The 21,318-nt window shown below is 36.5% G+C and overlaps 1 protein-coding gene across 2 annotated transcripts; it reads right to left on the reverse strand.

The window, feature by feature from the left end:
- Positions 1–246: 246 nt before the first annotated feature.
- LOC129048979 (putative tripartite motif-containing protein 49B) lies at positions 247–6,656 on the reverse strand. Of its 2 annotated transcripts, XM_054526202.1 has the most exons (6): positions 6,242–6,652; positions 5,881–5,976; positions 3,864–4,094; positions 3,120–3,142; positions 1,828–1,925; positions 247–746 (listed from the first exon to the last, which is right to left on the reverse strand). In XM_054526202.1, the coding sequence occupies exons 1-6, from the start codon at positions 6,650–6,652 to the stop codon at positions 247–249; spliced, it is 1,359 nt and encodes a 452-aa protein (XP_054382177.1). The 2 variants fall into 2 exon arrangements, with proteins under 2 accessions (XP_054382177.1, XP_054382178.1); XM_054526203.1 differs by lacking the exon at positions 3,864–4,094 and having other exon boundaries at positions 6,242–6,656.
- Positions 6,657–21,318: the final 14,662 nt, after the last annotated feature.

Raw genomic sequence — 21,318 nt, forward strand, 5'->3', positions numbered from 1 at the left:
TATACTGTATGCCATGATCATGAATAATGATTTTTCAAAAATTATTTAATAAAGAACCAATACATATACTTTTAGTGTTTCAGCATATTTAATAGTAACACAATAAATGAGTTTTGATAACATTAGAAGGCAATTCAAGACATAAAATAGAGCCTATTTGTCCTGTATGTTAAGGCACAAGGAAGAGGACTTCCTGGGATAAAGGGGTTCCCACAGCATGTGAATACATTTCTGATTTGTCTCTGGTCAGAAGTGAATACGGCAAAAGATAGGCCTGAGAGGAGGTGAGAAAGAGCAATTAGGGATGGTGTATATTAGGGAGCTTTGATTAACATCAACAAAGCTCACAGTCTTAGCCTCATAATCCAGGAATAATCCTACTCGGCTGGTAGGTTTTGGGATATATTGCAGCATAAGTGGGGAGGTGGTAAAGAGACAGCGTTGAATGTCATTCTTAACACACCCAAGAAGAAAGAGTCCCTCCTCTCCATCTATCTTCTCATTCTGATTCTTCTCTTTCCAATACATATTACAGACACCAAAAGCCCAATTCCAGGATTCCCCTACATGGACCTCCCAGTAATATTTGCCGGAGGTGAAAGTCTGAGCACCCCATGCAAGAAAACTTCTAGGTGTTGCAGTGATATAGGGTACATCTTGGTGGTCACATCCAATACACATGCTTCTCAAAATTTCATATAGAAAGATATGACTGTTGGCTTCTTCATGCTGCAGAGTAATATGCACTGCAAAAAAAGAAAAAGAAAACATGCATAGACATGTGTAAATAAGAAAAAAATAATTGTTCTATCAAGAAGTTACTGTACCAGGAAATGTAAAGTCATAAAGACAGTTTTGCTTGTAACTTCTAGTAAAGTATAGAGATGATTAATATTATATACAATACAAACAAAACCCTAACCACAGATATTATATTTTATTGAAAACTTACATATTGAGAGCCAAATGTGAGACCAACTTCTTTCAATCCAATTTTCAAGTAAAATTTACACATTGTATGCCCTAAATGCTATGCTGTTATCAAGATCATTATTTAGAAATGTTTCTTATTCTTAAAAACTAGTGCTATCATTTTGGAAAGAATGTGAAGATTGTCACTTACTCAAGAACTGCTCTAGATATCTGGATAAAAATCCATATGTACATGTTATAACTGATAATTTAAGGAGATCTCTGCAAAATCTTTGACCAGTCTCTCTGCGGTCCTCCATGCTAGCTCTGGGCTGAAGCTGGATTTTAGACTTAACATGTAGCTCTTCATATTGCAATTAAACTGAACTTATTTTCATTTGTAATTTTACTTATATTCAGAAAATGATTTCTTCCATTTAGCTTTTCCCAGTAATTCAAATGTTTGCAATATATGAATAATACATACACATTAAAAAAATACAAAACCCCCAAGGATCTCCAGAAAACTATATTCCCCCAAAGAACAGTTCTTAGCAGTTCAAATGAATACACTAAAGAAATGTACAATTTTGTATTTAACATTAAATAATTCACCATTCTGAGCATTATTTCATTTGCTCCTTTTTTAAATTTTCTACCCTACTCCTTTTTCCCGTTATATAACTTAGTATATATTATGCCAGAAAGTATTTCTTTTTCACTATCTTTCAAGCTTAATGCTATAAATCTGACTATAAATACAGACACAGATACCAAAGGGTTGCATGGTTATATTGTTCACTTATGTCTTAAAAGAAGTAAAATATTTGATAAAATAGGAAATATTACCTATGTGATCCTAACAATAATAATATTTAGAGAAAGTGGGAGTGCTGCCTATGGGTGGAGACTTACCTCGGAATTCGTTGAGTCTGTCCATCAGTCCAGTGATGGGCCCTGCACTGAGCTCTGGATTCAGAGGCTGGGGCATGTGCAGCAGCACGGACTCACTCCTGCAAGGAAAAACCTGCAGTTACAACATCTACAGCCATAAAATAAATAAAAATCACTATTTGTATGTAAAAGATATTTCATGAGAATCCTTTGAATCTACACATTTGATAATTCAAAAATTATTACTTCCTTTTGCAAATTAATTCTTTACAGTTTCTAAATTTTAAAGCATGATGGAAGAGTCTAAGTCAGAATTCAATCTGATCCTTCTTTTTTTTTTTTTTTTTTTTTTTTTGCCCCAGATGTGTAAGGTTCCTTAGCCTTATGGCCTTCAGAATATTTAGAAATGAAATTCTGAGTTCCACTTCTTGGCAGACTCCCCTGACATCTTTGTCTGAAATAGCGGGGTTCTGGGGAGACTGATGCATCCACTGCTTCCTTCTCAAGATAAAGAATGGAAACTTGTTCTAGGCAGGGACATCTGCCTTTTAGCAAAGAACTTCCCTAGAGACTTATACAGTTCTAACACTCCACAGTTTTTTTCAATCTATTTTTCAGAACTGTTAACTGATATGTATATATGTATAAAAAACAAAACATCAACACTTTTTCACTGCTAAAATACTTCCTCCTCTTCTCTCCTGCTTCCTCTGGTGACTTTCTCACCATCCACAAAACAAAACTCTTATCTTTCTCCTGTGCAGGCTTTCAAGCAATAAAACAAAATCAGGGGCCGGGCGCGGTGGTTCACGCCTGTAATCCCAGCACTTTGGGAGGCCGAGGCGGGCAGATCACGGGATCAGGAGATAGACATCATCCTGGCTAACATGGTGAAACCCCGTCTCTACTAAAAATACAAAAAATTAGCCGGGTTTGGTGGCAGGTGCCTGTAGTCCCGTGTACTTGGGAGGCTGAGGCAGGGGAATGGTGTGAACCCGGGAGGCGGAGCTTGCAGTGAGCCGAGATCCTGCCATTGCACTCCAGCCTGGGTGACAGAGCGAGACACCCTCTCAAAAAAAAAAAAAAAAAAAAAAAAATTCAGGAATCAAATTGTTTGTTTTAGTTCACTCTTCTTTTCTTCATTTATTTACTTTGTGGCCTTGTCTTTTAAGGTGAGGGAACGAAAGTAGATGTAAAAAAAAAAGTGGTGTGGTATCAATATCTTAATTATTTATGCCATGACTTTAATAGAGCCTTCTTTGATATTCGTGGAATCTTAAAGAACATATGCTAAAATCTAGATACACACTCACCTGTGTAATATGTCTCCAAAAGCCTGGGAAAAAAAAAAAGAAAGAAACATTTAGTGCATTTCACAAGATGCATCTTTCACTAAATTCAGTGTGAGATTTGTACTCAGTTTCTGAAGATATTATTCCCCTACCATCTTCTCTTCGGGAAAACATTTTCTATTTCTTCTGTAATGAAAAACCAAGTCAGTTGTATTGTTATTAATTAATGTCCTGGGAAAGTCTGAGTCTTGAAGACATTCTCTAAACAAGTGAAGGGAGAAGAGGCCCAGAGGGTCTATGCTCTGTGGTAACCACGAAGAACCTACTCAGTCATCTTCAGCTGAACCTGTTACCCAAATGAGTGGACCCCAAAATAATGTTAATGCGAACCTAGATTCCCAAAACTTCTGATTTTGCCATGTTTCCAAACATTTCCATAACCTAAATGTAAATGAATCACTCACTATTTTATACATCTTTAACAACCCAAAGTATATTATTGAATTAGGTGGGGAATATGTCTTGGGGCTGTTACCTTGACCATTCTACAAAGTTTTGTGGCTGGTGGATAAAGTAGGAGGGACCTTTGGCCTGGTAGAATCCCTTGGTGGGGCTATACTCTCCCAATAAAGTAGCATTAGTTATGTGAATGTGTTTTTGGAAACACATCATGGAAATAAAAGTAGGGAGATGGAGTTCAGCCATGAGGAAAATACTTATACATGTGAATAGTCAAAAACCTGAAACCACATTGTGAGTTTGTACCTGAAGTAGCTCCACATCTGGTTTATGGCACATTTCCTTCAGCTCCTCATACGTTCCTCTTAAAATCTCCCTCCTATGAGCCATTTTGGCTTTACTTAAATGAAGTTGATGAAAAATATCTTTCCCCTTCTTTTTCAGCATCTCCAAATTATGTTTTTCTTCTTCATGGTGAAATGCAGGCATCTTCTGATACTCAGCTCTAATAGCTTCTAGCCTTAAATTCACATAACCCTGCAGTGATAATGGGTTAGTCAAAAGAGAAATGTATTTATTCCTCTCCTATTAAATCTCACTGATTCCTTTTGTCTCTTGAACATCCAATAGTTTAAACCTCTGTCTTGCCAGTTCTTAGAATCTGTTCCTTTCCTTTCTTTCTGCATAAAGATCAACATAGCTGTATCTGACAAATTACATTACATTTATTGAAGATAATGTGTTTTCTGAGATAGTTGGAAATAAAAAAACACAATTTGAATTTCTCTATTCCAACCCATATTTATGGAAAAGTAAGAACAGTTCGTGCTTAAGAGTTGGAGTATAGAGTTATAGTTACTAGAACGGAAACAATTATTTCTATTTCTGACATACGCAACAAGTTGCTTAAACTCATTATATGTAAAATGACCTTAGACTAGCATGTCCAGCTAAGTGCATTTCGCCCAGCAAAACCTATCCTACTAAGGCTGCGTTGATGATTTGGCCATCTTTGTCTCTCTGAATTCATTTCCTTCCATTCTTTTTCTAAGTCATCCCAATCTGAAACATAGACTTCTCTGTGGTTCCTCAGGCCTCCAAATATACACAAACTCAAAACTACTGCATATGCTGTTCTCTCCAACTAGAATTACATATATATATATATATATATAAATAAAATATGTATGTATACAAACACACACATACATACATACATATATATACACACACAACCACATAAACATACATACATATACATATATATTCACACTCATGGTCCACATATATATCCACACACACATTTGTGTTCCCCCTCCTCTTCAAAACTTTGTTTCAATTTGAATTTTTCAGTGATTCTTTTTTCTGACCACCCTATTTAAAACTCAAAACTAATCTCCTGTTTCTGGCCTCTATTGTCCTTTTCTACTTCCCTGCTTGATTATTCTCCAACAAAAAACCTACCACACTCAAATACATCATATATTGCATACATTTGTGTATTGACCATTTGACTCTCTTATTTGGATTGTATGATTTGTGAGGACAAAGGTGCTTCCTTTCTTCTTTACTAGTATATTTTCTAATTTAATATTCACCATAGACTAAGTTCTCATGAAATACTTTTAAACAAACTAATATTAGCTATCATACCCTCAAAATATACATCCACATGGAGAAAATTATTTTTAATATTTTTCTGAAGTCCTCAGAGTTCTTCTTATATTTAGACACTTGTTCCCATATTTCTGGCATGTTTACATGTCTCCCTCAAGACACAAATCCGTATTTCTCACCGCTTTTCTCTTCATATGTTATGTATTATTCAATATTAATTAGATGAGATTCTTAATTTCATGGTTTCCCTAGATTTGCCCTGTCACTTTTTCTGCCTCAAATTTTCCATACAATTCCAAATACTACTTGCACACCAGCATTCTGATTAATGCTGACAGACACTCAGAAGTTTCAGTTGAGCATTCCATGACTGCCAAATAACCCTTTTGCCCAGCATTTATCCAACCAGCACATATAGAATGCTGTGAGATGGCCCAGTTTCTTGGATCTGTTGGTGTATAACTATAGGTTTGTATGAAACAAACCAGCATGCTTTGGGTGACATCAGTAGTTTTCTTAGAAATCCTACTTAACAGGCATACTATTCTATATAAAAATGAAGCCACTTTTTCTCAATGTTTTCTCTCCCTTTTTTTTTTAAACTGAACCCCAGAAACATTACAGTTTGATATCAAGTTCCTATTTTAAGAGTCACCCATTTGCCCACCATAAGTTCCTGGAGAAGGTAGAGTAGTACAGGACTAACCTTCCAGTGTCTGGTTCTTGTGGTTTCCACATTCAGGTTTCTGTGATTTTCACAGGCTTTTTCCCATAAAGACTGCATTTTCTGTAAAAGCTTCTCCTGCAAAAGAGCCATAAATTGAAGCACCAGTGCAGACCATGACATAGGGAGGGGGCCCAGAATGAGAGACAAATAAGCCCCTAGTAAATGGCATTTCCTTTGTTTCCCTTTATGTTTGTCAAAGCCCAGAGGTTGGAAGCTAAGAAAGCCCAAACAGAGCTGCTTAAAGGGACTCAGAGTTGGCTTTATCCAATCTCCAAGAAAATAGACCCACAGGAATTTTATGCATCCTTTACAGAAATCGATCTTCAGAGGCATCACTTACCCGGTGTTCCTCAGCAGCCGACTCAATGGGACAGTGTCTGTGATTCCGGTGCTCCTGAGAGCTGGAGCACAGCAAACAGAGCAGGCTCTTGTCCACTTCACAGAACATCTTTTTTGTCTCCCTGTGAGTGCCACACATTTGCTCCTCAGAGCTCAGGAATAGCCAGAGACTGACTTTTCTGGCAAGAGAAGCCATCTTCTTCAAATGAATGTTGGTTTTGAGGTTTATCTGCTCTATTGACTTTGTGCATTCAGAGCACTGGACAAGAACTGGGATGTCTTGCCAGTTGAGGTAGAAACAGGGCCTGCAAAAGCTGTGCCCACAGTCTATGGTGACCGGGTCTATGAAGTAGTTCATGCAGATGGGGCAGGTGAGTTCCCTCTGGAAGACCTGTAAGATTCCAGAATTCATGTTTCTGAGGAACAAAGAGAAACATGTCATTTTGGGGCCTGGGTTGATGAAAAGCTTCTAAACATGTGGAGATATGTGATAGTTATATTTTCTTCTCTTGACAGTGTTCATTAAAGTACAACAAACTATTTCTTCTGTTACAAACTTAAAAATTCACACGTAGGGGGAGTCTCCTGGCTTTATAGCAGATATTACTAGCTAGAGGACTCACAGTCCCTTCTACTCCTAGTTCCTGTCTGTAGCATAATATGAATCTATTCACATACCTATTTTCTGAATGTAGATCTGGAAATTGGGTTTTGATTCTAAGTGGTCAGAATAAATCATAATTTTCTCTATTTTTCTTTCAATAACTGATGAATGACTGTGAAAGAGTGGGAAAAAACTACCTGGGCCAAAGAAATATGAGAAGATGGCCAAAGAAATATGAGAAGATGGTTCTATGACATATTTTTATAGAGGGCCACAAAAGCTGGGCATCAAACCACCATGGCACAAGTTTACCTACATAACAAGCCTGCACGTCCTGCAGTTATCCCAGGACTTAAAATTAAATTAAATTAAATTAAAAACAAAGACCCAAATCAAAACAAAATTAAAAAAAAAATAACCAACCAACCAAGTAAACAAAGAAAAAGACTGCAATTAAACCAATCAGGGTTCACTAGTAGAGAAAAGAAAAATTATTAAAGATATTGGATCTTTTTACTTTCTTGCAGATTAAATTAACTTCCCCGAGGGCAGTGCAAACTCTGAACTAACATATAGGAGGTTTTTGTTAAACTTAAAGAGGTGTAATTTTATTTCCATGGTGTGATGGTGAATTTTAGGTATCAGTCTGACTGGATTAACCAATACCTAGGGAACTAGTGAAGCATTGTTTGTGGGTGACTCTGTGAAGGTGTTTCTAGAGAAGAGAGACATGTGAGTTGGTGAGCTGAGTAGGAGCCTCATCTCTCAATGTGTGTGGGCACCATCCAATCAGCTGATACCTCAGATATAAAGAAAAAGGCAGAAAAAAGGCAACTTCCTCCATCTCTCTCCTGAAACTTGTTCTGAGGCTTTCAGACTTGAGCTTAGCCAGGATACCGGTATTCTCAGGACCCCAGCTTAGAGACAGCCTATATTGGAACTCTCTAGACTCCATAATCAAGCAAATTAATTTTCCTGATGAATTCTGTCCCATGTAGAATCATGTATAGCTTGTAGACACATGTATGTTCTGAGAAATGTGTCAGGTGTTTTTAGTTTCGTTTTTTTTTTTTTTGAGATAGAGTTTCCCTCTTTCATGCAGGCTGAAATGCAGTGGTGTGATCTCGGCTCACTGTAACCTCCGCCTCCAGGTCCAAAGCGATTCTCCTGCCTCAGGTTCCCGAGTACCTGGGATTACAGCAACGTGACACTAGGCCTGGCTAATTTTTGTATTTTTTTAGTAGAGACGGGGTCATGCCATTTTGGCCAGGCTGCACTTGAACTCCCGGCCTCAAGTGATCTGCCTGCCTTGGCTTTCCAAAGTGCTGGGATTATAGGCACACGCCACAGTGCCCAGCCAGGCAGTTTTATTGTTTTAATATGATAGACTATACCACACAAATCTAGGTGGCATAGCCTACTACACACCTATGGTATACACTATAGCCTGCTGTTCCTACAATAGGCTACAAACCTGTACAGTATGTTCTGTACTGCATACTGTAGGCAACTGTAACACAATGATAACTATTTGTGTATCTAAACATATTTGAATACAGAAAAGGTACAGTAAACATATTGGTATTATAATCTTATGGGACCACCATATGTGGTTTGTGGCTGACTCAAATGGCCCATGAATGTATCTGCACACATATATGTATACATCCTATGGTTCTGTCTGGAGAACCCTGACTAATATAAAAACTATAATCTTTGTTTTGCAATTTTAAGTCCTTTATGCTGCTAGTTTGATATCACTTCTGAATTTAACTGAAAGCAGTGAAAAATCTTAGAATTGCAAATATTTTCCAGAGCTCATCTAAGACATTTTAAGAAATTTTTCACAGTTTAATAAGATTGAGACTCAAATGAGATGACAATCACAATCACATACCAAATTAGGTCTTATAAATTTACTTGTTTGAAAAATTGTGTTTTGATTTCTAAAGTAGGATATTTTGGGGAGCTTTCTCACTGTTTTAGTTTCACTATTTTGCATCACTCATCATTACCTTACTAATTTAAAGTCATGTCTAAAACCTGAATATTATGAAAGCAAATAACTTCATCGTTCATTAATGTCTTCTCCATTCAAGTGGACAATATTAATACACTCATTACACACATATACACACACACCTATGTGTACGTATATGTATCAACTCCATATATTCATGATGAATACATATCTGTTGCAGCAAACACTAGATATTTTAAGTTTTTCAGAACTATATTAAACAATCATAGAAAACACAAAATAACAACAATTAGTATCCTTATAATTCATAAAATCTATAGTAAGAATATGAGTTACAAATGGTATCATTGTGTAGATTTAAGATAATGAGATATTTTTAACACTAATTTATTATTGTGTAAAGGAAAGATGATATAATTTTATCATTATGTTTCACTCACCCCTGAGTTCTTTTAATGGTTCCCACAACGATTCTTCCAAAAATAATTTTGTTAAGTTCACCTCAAGGTCAGAAGCTTATTCACTGCAGTACTGAATTTCAAAGGTCACCAAAATGCAGTTCTAGGTGCAGTCCTTCTCCTTCAGAGAAAACTGAGCTTGTCTCATCTGTGTCCTTTTATAAGAATCTGTGAGGACCACACCCACCTCTTTACGGGTATTTAGAGCATTCAGAAAGGTGGAGACAAAGATGATTAGGTTTATGCAGTATTTAGAACACACCTTTGCAGCTCTGATTAAATTATCATCACACTTTCATTCTGAACACCAGTGCCTGAATGAATCATATGTAACATAAATCCTGTTAGAGCATACATAGGCTAGAAATTAACTAAGATGCATTTTATACTGTTTATTGAGTTTCTTCCATGATACAGGCATTCCTCTAAGTGCACATTTATTTATTCTAGAGAAAGGGTCTCCTTCTGTAGTGCAGTAGCATAATCATAGCTCCCTGCAGCCTTGAAATCCAAGTAATCCTCCTGCTTCAGCCTTCCAAGTAGCTAAGACTTTAGGCTCACACTACATCACCTGGCTAATTTTTTTTTGTTGAAATTTTTGGTAAAGTCAGTGTATGATTCTGTAGCCCAGGCTGTTCTCCAACTCCTGGCTTCAAGTGATCCTCTGGTCTCGGCCTTCCAAAGTGCTAAGAGTACAGGTATAAACCACCTCATCCAGCTTAAATGCTGCTTTAGTACATTTATAGGATATTTCCAGAGAAGTCCAATGGAAGATAAAACTTTCCTTTTTGTTTTCTGTTTTCTACCACTCTAAGAGAAATCACTGATTAACCAAATAAACCCGCTAACCTGGGGTCTCTCATTGAATTTACAAAACTTCACCAGTCTCATGGGTGAAAGATGAGTTATTATTTTAACGCTTTTCTCCACATAGTGCATGATTTCCTACAATGACTACGAGTGCACCATGGGAATTATTTTGGGGATTATACATAACTTTTAGGATATAGGCAAATTCACAAATACAGAATCCAAATGATAGGGATGGACTATGTTTTTCTTTCTATACCAAATCTTTTTGTTGTTATATGAAAATTATTTTTTAAAAAGAAAGAGATTTCAGAAGGGACTACTCAAATATCTTCTGACAGAGGAATTCTTTGCCAATGGTCCAGAAGACTTATGGTCAAGACTGTCAAAACAGGGAAGACAAATCTATCAGACCCATGTCTGTCCAGGTTCAAAGACAAAAGCAGAACCCATAAGATACATGTATAGTTAGGGAGATTCACATATGAATTAAGTGCAAAGACTTGGCTTACACAATTGTGGGGGCTGCTTAAGCATATGTGAGAGCCTGGGTACAGTCCATCAGGAAAAGAAATCCCCTGCTGGCTGGATCCCAGTGGTCATGAATCAAAGCTTTGGTTTAAAGTCAATAGGGTGCAATTGGAAGATTAGAGTCCCATTTGCTGTTTAAAATGTTGTTTGAGGAATGCCTATGTATTTCTTTAAAGGACTTTCACTGATGAAGTCAGGCTTACTTGGGTACACGTCCTAGTCACAGGATTAGGACCTTTGCTTGCATCTGCAAAATGCCTTTCCAGCAGGTCCTAAGTAAGTGTTTCATTGAAGAATAATAAGGTATGTCTATGCCACAAAATGGCTACTGCCCTCATTTCCCTCTTTGTACATACATGTACTCAAGTTGACACATCATAAAATCATCCAGAGTTTATATTTCATTAAATACAAGGATTTGGACAATAGATTTTCTTGTTCTATTGTCAGTTTACTGTCCAAGACCACCAACTGACTGACCACCCTGTATGCACGTTCTGTACCTCAATAAATCTAAGTAATTAATCAAAGTGTCCACACAGAAGTAAGATCTGCGCTGGTTGTATGTGGGGGCCCTGTTGGCTCAGTCCTGGACTCCAGAGTGGGAAATTTGTGAAACCTTCAGTCATGGAGTGGATCCTGCAGACATTCTCTGCTTAAATTCTGGAGCTCCGTGGTGGGGCCCTGGTACTCCATTACAAGGTCTGATGATGCTGTGTATCAGGAAGGAATTAGGGCAAGGAGAGAAAGGAAGGTAGGTAGCTTCTGATTTTATTTCAACCACTTTTTGCACCACATCATTCACTTATTCAAACACTCGGCTTTTGGCAGCTGAAGCCTAGAGCACTGGAAATTAGGAGCTTTCAATTACAGACCTACCTCTGTCTACTGTGGCGTTATCAAGGAAATAACCTATTTTCCTACTTGAGTCTCAGACCATGAAACAAATATAAGAAAATAATTCTCTTTAGAGTTGGCATTTTGTAGGTTCCAAAAGTCCTACCCAATCCAGAAGAGAGAGTAGAGGTGGGTATAGGCAAGAACAATCCATGATGTGGATACACTCCAGCCAATTTGGAATATTGTCTTATTTCCCAGTGCTTCTCCTTTTAATAAAAAAGATACTTTTTTGTACATGAGACTGTTTTCATTCTAGCATCTGAAACCTACCTCTACCACAAAGTTTTCTGTTGAATTACAAATCTATTTTTGAGAATCTGGTAATAGACTCTTTTTTTCATCTGGGTTCTAAAACTCATGGGAAAATCTTTGTATGAAAGTTGGTGATCTATTTCTGCTTCCTTAACATATGTAGAAATCTGACTTTATTTAATTCTGGAAATTTTTTAATTTTTATAAAAATGCCATTCTATGATAAATACCATTTAAAACCTAGGTATTATAACTCCTTTGACATTTTGTTTGTTTTATTTGCACACATGGAGAGAATTCTGCATATTTTTTCCCATGCTAACAAAATTTATTAATTTTCCAAAAAGTTATATTTCACTTCCTGGATCCTGAATGTCCAGGGCTATCTTTTCTTTAACACATTTTTTTTTTTGCGTTTCTTCTCAATTGTTTTACCCGTTTATTGTCTATTTTTCTACAAACCCAAGTCATTTGCTCTTGAAACCTCTTATCAATTTGAGTGGAGAGAAATATGTTAGAAAAAGGAAGGGGACAATGTGATACATGGGCTATGATGTACCAGTTACTGTGCTGTCTCCATGCACACATTGTTCCTAATCTCCACAGAAAATATGCAATATGTGTAGCATTGTCCCAACTTTACATATGAGCACATAAAAGGTAAGCATTTTTTGTTGTTGTTGTTGTTGAGACCGAGTCTTGCTCTGTCGCCCAGGCTGGAGTGCAGTGGCGGCGTGATCTTGGCTCACTGCAAGATCCACCTTCCTGGTTCACTCCATTCTCCTGCCTCAGCCTCCCGAGTAGCTGGGATTACAGGCGCCCGCCACCATGCCCGGCTAATTTTTTTGTATTTTTAGTAGAGACGGGATTACACTGTTGTTAGCCAGGATGGTCTCAATCTCCTGACCTCGTGATCCGCCCGCCTCAGTCTCCCAAAGTGCTGGGATTCCAGGCATGAGCCACCGCGCCCGGTCATAAGCAAATCTTTTTATGTTCCTGTTTCCTGTATGGGATGGATTCAGGGATCAATCCCATGTCGTCAACTCCATAAATCCTCAAATCTCTCAATGTTGTCTCACTTAGAGCCACAGAAACACATATGATTCCTGAAGTTTCTTTCTCTGATGAATGAAACATTCAGTTCTCGAATATTGCTACATTATCATTAGGCTGTAAAAATCAGAATCGAATAGGTTTTCTTCCTTGAGAAAATAATGGAGGCAACAATTACTACCAGCACCCTAGGTTTTAGATTTCAATCATGTTTTTCGTTTTCTATTTTTTCTTTTCTTAGAGACAGGGTCTCACTCTGTCACCCAGACTATAGTGCAGTTGCTGGATCATAGCTACTGCAGCCTCAACCTCCTAGGCTCAAGCTATCCTCGACCTCGGCCTCCTGAGTAGCTCTGACTACAGGCAGACACCCCCACTTCAGGTTAGTTTTTAAATTGTTTGTGGAGATATGGTCTTCTTTTGCTTTTCTGGCTGGTCTCAAACTCCTGGACTCAAACAATCCTCCTGCTTCAACCTTCCAAGGCACTGGGATTACTACAGGTATGAGCCACTGTTCCCAGCCTCAAAGCATTTTCATAGCAAAGAGTTAACAGAATATTTTCTTCTCTAGATTCAGTAGACACAAGATTCTTGTATTTTATTCTTCCCATATCTGGCCGTGTATCCTGTTCTCAGACATTACATTGCCAGGTTTATTTTCCATTCATCTTTCCTAGCACAGTATAGAAAAATGAGCACTGTGGTGTAGAGTTTTCACATTCTTTCCTGAACCCTGCCAGTTCTAATGGTGCTTATGGACTTAGCCATTTCCCTTCACTGGAATCCATTGTTGTTTATAAACAACACTAAGTGTTGTTTATAAAATGTCCAAGGAACAGAGCAGAATGTAAGGTTAGCATGTCTTGTGTTTTTACCTACCCTAAGCCAAAAGGATCACGAGTACTACATATAGAAATCTTTCCTCCTTAACCCTGTCACATTCTACTTGGATGCTGTGGAGAAATAAACCCGGTGTATCCCCTTCTGCTACACAAAATAATACTATTTGTCTTAAACTGATGTTTGCAAAATTTCATCCACAGATTTCAGTCACATTTTCAAATAAATCCATTATAAAACCATGTAATACAAGTTGACTGTTTGTTATTCACGATGTTAGGGCCAGAAGAATTTCAGGTTTTGGATATTTGTGGATTGCAGAATATTTGCATATACATAATAAGATATCTTGTGTATCAACCCAAGTATAAACACAAAATTTATGTTTCATATACACCTTATACAGATAGGTTAAAGATAATTTTAGACAATATTTTAAATAATTTTATTCATGAAGCAAAGTTTGTGTACACATGCCATTTTATTACCCTTTGTGAGTGCTCTTGCTTGGGGGCATCCAGGTGGACACAGAAAGATATATTGCAACTGAAGGGGCTGGGAGAGTCTTTTAGTCCACTGAGAATATGTTTTGACTGTTACTTCTCATATGAGGTCACGTGTGGGATATTTCAATTTTGGTGACATTTCACAGCTCAAAACATTTGAGATTTTGGAGTACTATGGATTTTTAGATATTTTGATTAGTGGTGCTCAACCTGTATGTTATTTCATCTTTTTTTCTCCAGGTAGGAATGCAAAATGCATTTTTGTTTTTACTTGTATTACACATTATTTCCAACTCAAATTCATTATGCATATTGTTAGATCTCTTCAAATTTTGATGAAAAGTCTCAAGTTATATCAATTACTATTTTCAAAAATTTTTTATAATAAGTAGATTAAATACCATGATAATCCACAGTTAAAAAAATAAACATAAATTCATGTGCTTGTATTCCAGTTGGGTTTTTTTTTCCCAAACAATGAGCATTAATGAAATGCTATGCCTTAAAGCCTTTTTCTAAATATATTTGAGAATATTGTTTGAAAGTAAAAAATTGAAAAAGACTGAATGTACCATAATAAATGACATTTGTGCTTAAGAAGGCTGTCTTTTTCAGAGATTATTTATAAAATAAAAATACACATTTCTAACCTCGTCTCAGGTAAGAGCTTGTTACTGATGTGCTACTTATGATGTTGAATGTTGTTAGGCTAACAGGATGCACTGGTAATAGGACCCTGTCAAGCTGAACTTTCCCGATTTAAATGCTATCTCACCATTCCTGTGCAGTATGTTTTTATTAGAATTCCAGCAATATGTATTTTAATATTGTGACCTAAATAACAAGCACACACAAAAAATGATTTCACACTGTGTATGCCGATGTATTTTAAAGTCTATGAAAAATATTGTAGGTATCAGCAAGTAGAACAGTGCTTCATGCATAGAAAGGGACCAATTAATGCTAAGTAAATGTTATTAGTTACTTAAAGAACTTTGTATTATGTAAATACATCCAAACCAATTATTATTTGGGTGGTAATATGATAGCAAACCTAGATGCAGAGTTAAGAAGAATATTGAGCAAGAAAGGGTTAGGAGGGTGTGAGGAGTAGGCCACAGAGAAAGTTAATACCTGTGATTTGCTGAGTCAGAGTTGAAAGCACCCATAGGCTAAGTAGATACCTCCCATTCTGACCCATTTCAGCAAAGTATTTGAATCTTCCGTGTTTTTCATAATTCTGGGAGTTTAGAAAATGCTTTAGAGAAGTGAATGAGCCACTATACTTTTATATTCATTTATTTATTGTGTTTGGTGATTTGAGAATTTCTCAAAGTCACTGGAGATAGAGCTTCAGAATATTGATGTCAGGATACAAATCTATTTTTCAATTTTATACCCATAACCCATTCTCCAAAGATGACCCCTCTGTTAAGTAATAGTAAATTATCTTCAATGTCATTTAAGTTCACCAGTTTCTCGTTAAAGGTTTTTAACTTTAAAAAGTTTAAAAACACAAAAAGCCATTCTTTAAAACTAAACATGTATAAATCAAATTCTTAAAAACCAATCCAGTCTGGGCGTGGTGGCTCAGTCCCAACACTTTGGGAAGCCAAGGAGGGCGGATCCCTTGAGGTCAGGAGTTCGAGACAAGTCTGACCAACATGGCAAAACCCTATATCTAATAAAAATACAAAAATTAGGCTGGAATAGTTGTACAGACCTGTAGTCCCAGCTACTCAGCAGGCTGTGGCAGGAGGATCACCTGAACCTGAGAGGCAGAGGATGCAGTGAACCCAGATGGTGCCACTGCAATTCAGCCTGGGCAACAGAGCGAGACTACATTTCAAAAAATAAAAAAAAAAAAAAAGAGTCTTCTACTCTTTAAAAATCATGGAAAATCTAGTATTGTAGATAAAAGTAGAAAACAAAATCGTTCTTCATATGTTTTAGGTTTTAATAATGAGTCATTAAAAGATAATTATAAAGTCACTTTATGTGGACTTAAAAAGGAAACATCAGGCCACTGTGGCAGCTCATGCCTGTAATCCCAGCACTTTGGGAGGCCGAGGCGGGTGGATTACCTGAGGTCAGGAGTTCAAGACCAGCCTGGCAAACATGGTGAAACCCCCTCTCTACTAAAAATACAAAAATTAGCTGGGCAAGGTGGCAGGCACCTGTAATCCCAGCAGAAGATTTGCTTGAACCCCTGGGGTGGAGGTTGCAGTGAGCTGAGATCCTGCCACTTCACTCCAGCCTGGGTGAAAGAGCCAGACTTCATCTCAAAAGCAAAAAAAAAAAAAAAAAAAAAAAGTAACATTGTATAATGACATCAGACAACTGATTTAGTTATCTATCATTGGAATGTATTTGTAGAAGTTTTTTAAAATTTTAATCGATAAAGCAATTATACAATTAAATAGAGCCAATCAAAAGGACTAGGTTTTGCCTTTGAAACTGCAGAAACCTAATCTTCCATTAAGGGTGTATCCATGCATAGTTTGAATTTTTTAAAAAATGAATAAATAAAAGGAATGTAGTGAAGTGTTTTAAGAAAAGTTTCTAACTTTGGAAATTCTACACAATGTACATGTAACAAAGTTCAGTCTTTGACATTATTAAAAAAAATAAAAACCCTCAGCGTTGGCCATTAGGATGCCAAGACATATCCAGCAAATGCTCAATTATAAAGCATCTAGCCTGGCTGACTTTGAAAACTTTTCTTCTAAAATTGTCTTCCTGGGGCCTTTAATACTTGACTCTAATTTATAGTTCTAGAAACTATTGAGTTTAGAGAAAGTAAATTCCAATCTACCCTTTTTTAAAACACCTAAGTAGGCTTAGGACTTTCTTCCTAAAATGTATGAACATTATTGTTCAAGCCTGTCATCGCAGCACATTGAGAGGTGAACACAGGAAAGGAGTTTGAGGAAAGCCTAGGCAACATTGCGAAAACTCGTCTCTCTAAAAAAATAAAAATTAGCGGAGCATGGTGGCATGAACCTGTAGTCCCTGGTACTGGGGAAGCTGAGGTGGGAAGATTGCTATAGCCAGGGGGGTTGACACTGCAGCTAGACAGGATCCAGCGACTGCACTCCAGTCTGGGTGACAAAGCCAGACCCTGTCTCAAAAAAAAAAAGAATAAAAAATATCTCACTAATATTTGTAATGTTTATTAGGTTGAAAACATTTTGGATATATTGGGTTATAATGTTTTATTAAAATTAATTTCAATTGTTTCTAATTGTTTTAAATATCATTCAAAAAATGCATTCCCTCCCCTCTCCTTTATAGTTTCCCTGAAAATACATGCACTAAAGAAAAACAATGAAGAAAGTATGTTTAATTAAATAATATTCAAAATACAAAACAAAAAAACTTTTGAAACGTATTTAAGACAATGCTTACAAAACAATGTATATCATTAAATGCATCTGTTATTAACAAAGAAAGGTCTGTTGCAAACAGCCAGAAAATTACAGCAAATTCCCATTAAAAAACTAAAAAAAAATTAGAGAAATTGCAGAAAATTGATTAAAAAGCATGCAAAAGATAAATCAACAAATTCAAAAGTAGGCTCTTTAAATAGATAAATTAAATTAATAAATTCCCAATGAGATTCATTTAAACAATGGAGGGGGGGAGTTCAAATCAAGAATAAACAGGCAAACTCATAGGTCATCCAGATATCAATAAGCCAGTATGAATATTTTAGGAACAATTTATACCTATACATTCGACAATTTTGATGACATGAGAAAATTTCTTGAAAACACAGCTGACTAAAACAGATGGAAGAGAACGTAGAAAAATGAAAGATATGATTTGGATTCTTAAAATTCCCTGTATTATTTAAAAAACAAAACTCACAAAGAAAACTCCAGTGATCTCTTTCAGCGAAATTTTCAAGGCATTTTAGAAAGAAATAACACACTTTTAGACAAATTCTTCTAGAGAACAGAGAAAAAGCAACACTTTCTGACTTATAACTTTGTTTTTCTCTCATTTTTTTCTTTCCTTTATTTAGACAAGTTCTCCCTCTGTCACTCAGGCCAAAGTGCAGTGCATGATCATAGCTCATTGCAGCCTCCAACACCTAGGCTCAAGTGATCCTCCTGCCTGGTCCTCCTGATTAGCTGGAACTACATGTGCTTGCTTCCAGGCCTGGGTAAAAACATTTTTTTTTTAGAGACAGGTGTCACCCTATGTTGCCTGGGGAAACCTGGAATTCCTAGAGTCAAGTGACCCTTTTGCCCAGCTGTCCAACTAGCTGGAATTACAGACAGGAGTCACCAAACTCTATTCAAAATTAGTTTTCTGTGTGTACTTTGTTAAAGATAATTATACACATAATTATTGTTTAAATAATTATTTATGACATTGCATCATATTTTAATATAAATATACATGCTGTACATCTTCTACATGTCCATACGTATATACTTATGTAAAGTATCTAATTTAAAATTATTCACCATGGCATAAAATCAAAAAAGTACATTTTATTTGTGCATAAATTCACCATTGAAAATGGTCATAAAATAGGGAAGACAACAAAAAAATTAGACAAGTAAATTCACCAACTGTTGTATATAAAGTCATAGTATTTAAAACACAACTAAGTGCCTAGGTGCACTTTTTTACGAGAGCTCCATAGATGGGTTAGTTATTTCATTTAATATTTTAGAGGTGTACGTATTCAGATAAATAATGACTGGAGACTTATTTAGCAATGATATATTCTAAAACTAGACTGACACTTCACTGGCTTCCCATGATTTCTAGATAACAAACTCGTCTTTTCCATGTTCTGAAGCCTGTACCTGCCTCTGCAGCCTCATCTCCCATCAGACCACTCTCATTCTTGTCACTCTAGCTCCAATGGCCTGGAGCTCAACTGTACCAGGCTTCCTCCATCCAGGAAGCATTTGCATCTGCTGCTGTCACTGCAAGGAAAGTTTCTCTCTATCTCTCTTTGCCAAGTTAATGTATTCCTATTCCTCAAATCTCAGTGCTTTCATATCTTCATAAAAGCCTTGTGTAAGCTTGCATTCAGCACCTCCCTCCTACTACAGACCCTCAAAACATGTACTGCTCATTTATTGAGCTTATAGTTCTAATTGTATATTTACTTGTGTGATTCTTTAATTATGATACATCTCATTCACTAGTCTGGATGTTCTAGCAGGACTGAAATTGTCTATTATAGTTTAATATAATTTATTTCTAATACCTAGTTCATTGTCATTAGTATATGCTTGTTGAAGAATAAATAAAACATCTTTAATGGAAATATAGATGATACATTTCAGTTTAAAATAATAAAGCAATTGTTTTTAATTGTGAGAGCAATTGTTTGTGAAATAAAACATTACTTAATGAAATAATTGTTTCAGTTTTAATGTCTGTGAACAACCTATGTCAGGTTAAGATTCTTGCATCTCACTCCAAAATCCTCTACCTTCTGTTGGGCTATAATCCCGTAGGCATGATTGTCTGTACTTTATAAATCCGATCTCCCCATGTTACACCCTTCCCCAATGTTACACCCTTCTGGGTAACCTAATCTTCCCATTCCACTTCTTTCTCCAGACAGTAGCCAATCCCAGGAAGTGGGAGTGTTCTTAGGTGAGTCTAATCACTTAAAAAGCAGAGTTGTCCAGGTAAGACTTCTCCAGAGAAGTCAGACTGAATTGTCTGGAGGCTGGGCTTTGGTGAGCTCAGTGTTGCTGCTGACCTGGATATCCATGAATCTTCTAGACTTGAGACAATACATCGCAGATTCTGGTGTGTATGACATTTGTGGTGAAGCCCTTCATGCTTAATTTTTCTTATACAAATACTTTAAACTCACTGGCCGGGACATTTACATCTTGTCTAAGCAAATGAGTAGCTTACCCAGTTATTTGAAATAATATCATTGTTTAAAATATCTGTAATTAGAGCATGTATAATATATTGGTTTGTGTTATATCAAGTTTTTTGACTGGGTTTTTTTTTTTTTTCTTTGAGATAGGGTCTCACTCTATCACCTAGGCTGGACTGAAGTGGCACTATCATGGCTCACTGCACCCTGGACCTCCTGGGCTCAAGCAATCCTGCCGCCACAGTCTCCTGAGTAGCTGAGACTACAAGCATGTGCCATCACGCCAGCATTATTTTTAAAAGAATTTTTAGTAGAGATGAGATATCAATAAGATACGCAGGATGGTCTAGAACTGCAGACCCGAATCCATCCTCATACCTTGGCCTCTTCAATGCCAGGATTAGAGGCACGCAGCACTATGCCTAGCCCCCATTTTGTATTATATTACCTTATGCATTATTTGGCATGTTATGTCTTAGCAGCTATAATTCCACTGTATTTGTGTAATTATGGAATCCAAAAAGAGCTTACAATTTTCAATATGTTACATATACGGAATAGTCTTTTTCCATTTCAATTTTATTTTGTAAATTGGCATATGTTAATTGTCTGTTCAGATCATTTGCCCATTTTTTAATTGGGTTGTTTGCGGTTTTTTTTTTCTTCTTTTTAATTTGCTATTGAGTTATTTGACTTCCTTGTATATTCAGGGTATCAATCTCCTGTCCAGTGAATAGTTGGTAAATATTTTTTCTCATTCTGTCAGTTGTCTTTTCACTCCATTGATTGTTTCCTTTGCTGTGCAGAAGATTTGCAGTTTAATATAATTCCAGTTGTTGATTTTTGCTTTGGTGGACTAGGCTTTTGTGATTTTATTCATACAATTTTTTCTCAGATTAATGTCCTGGAGCATTTCTCCTATGTTTTCTTCTAGTAGATTTGTTCTTTCAGGTTTTACATGAAAGTTTTCAATCTATTTTGAGTTGATTTTGGCATAGGGTGAGAGGTGAGGGTATAATTTTATTCCCTGCATGTAAATATCCAGTTTGCCAGCAGTGTTGATTGAAAAGACTGTCCTTTCCCCAGTAAATACTGTTGCTACCTTTGTCAAAATTCAGTTGGCTGTAGAGAAGTGTAACAGTTTCTGGGTTCTCTGATCTGTTACGCTGGTTTATTTATCTATTTTTACACCAGTACCATGCTGCTTTGCTTACTATAGCTTTGTAGTATACTACATGTCATCAGCGTAAGTGTTAAATGTGTAGGATTAATTGGAA

Source organism: Pongo abelii, chromosome 9 (genome assembly GCF_028885655.2).
Source record: "Pongo abelii isolate AG06213 chromosome 9, NHGRI_mPonAbe1-v2.0_pri, whole genome shotgun sequence".
NCBI lineage: Eukaryota > Metazoa > Chordata > Mammalia > Primates > Hominidae > Pongo > Pongo abelii.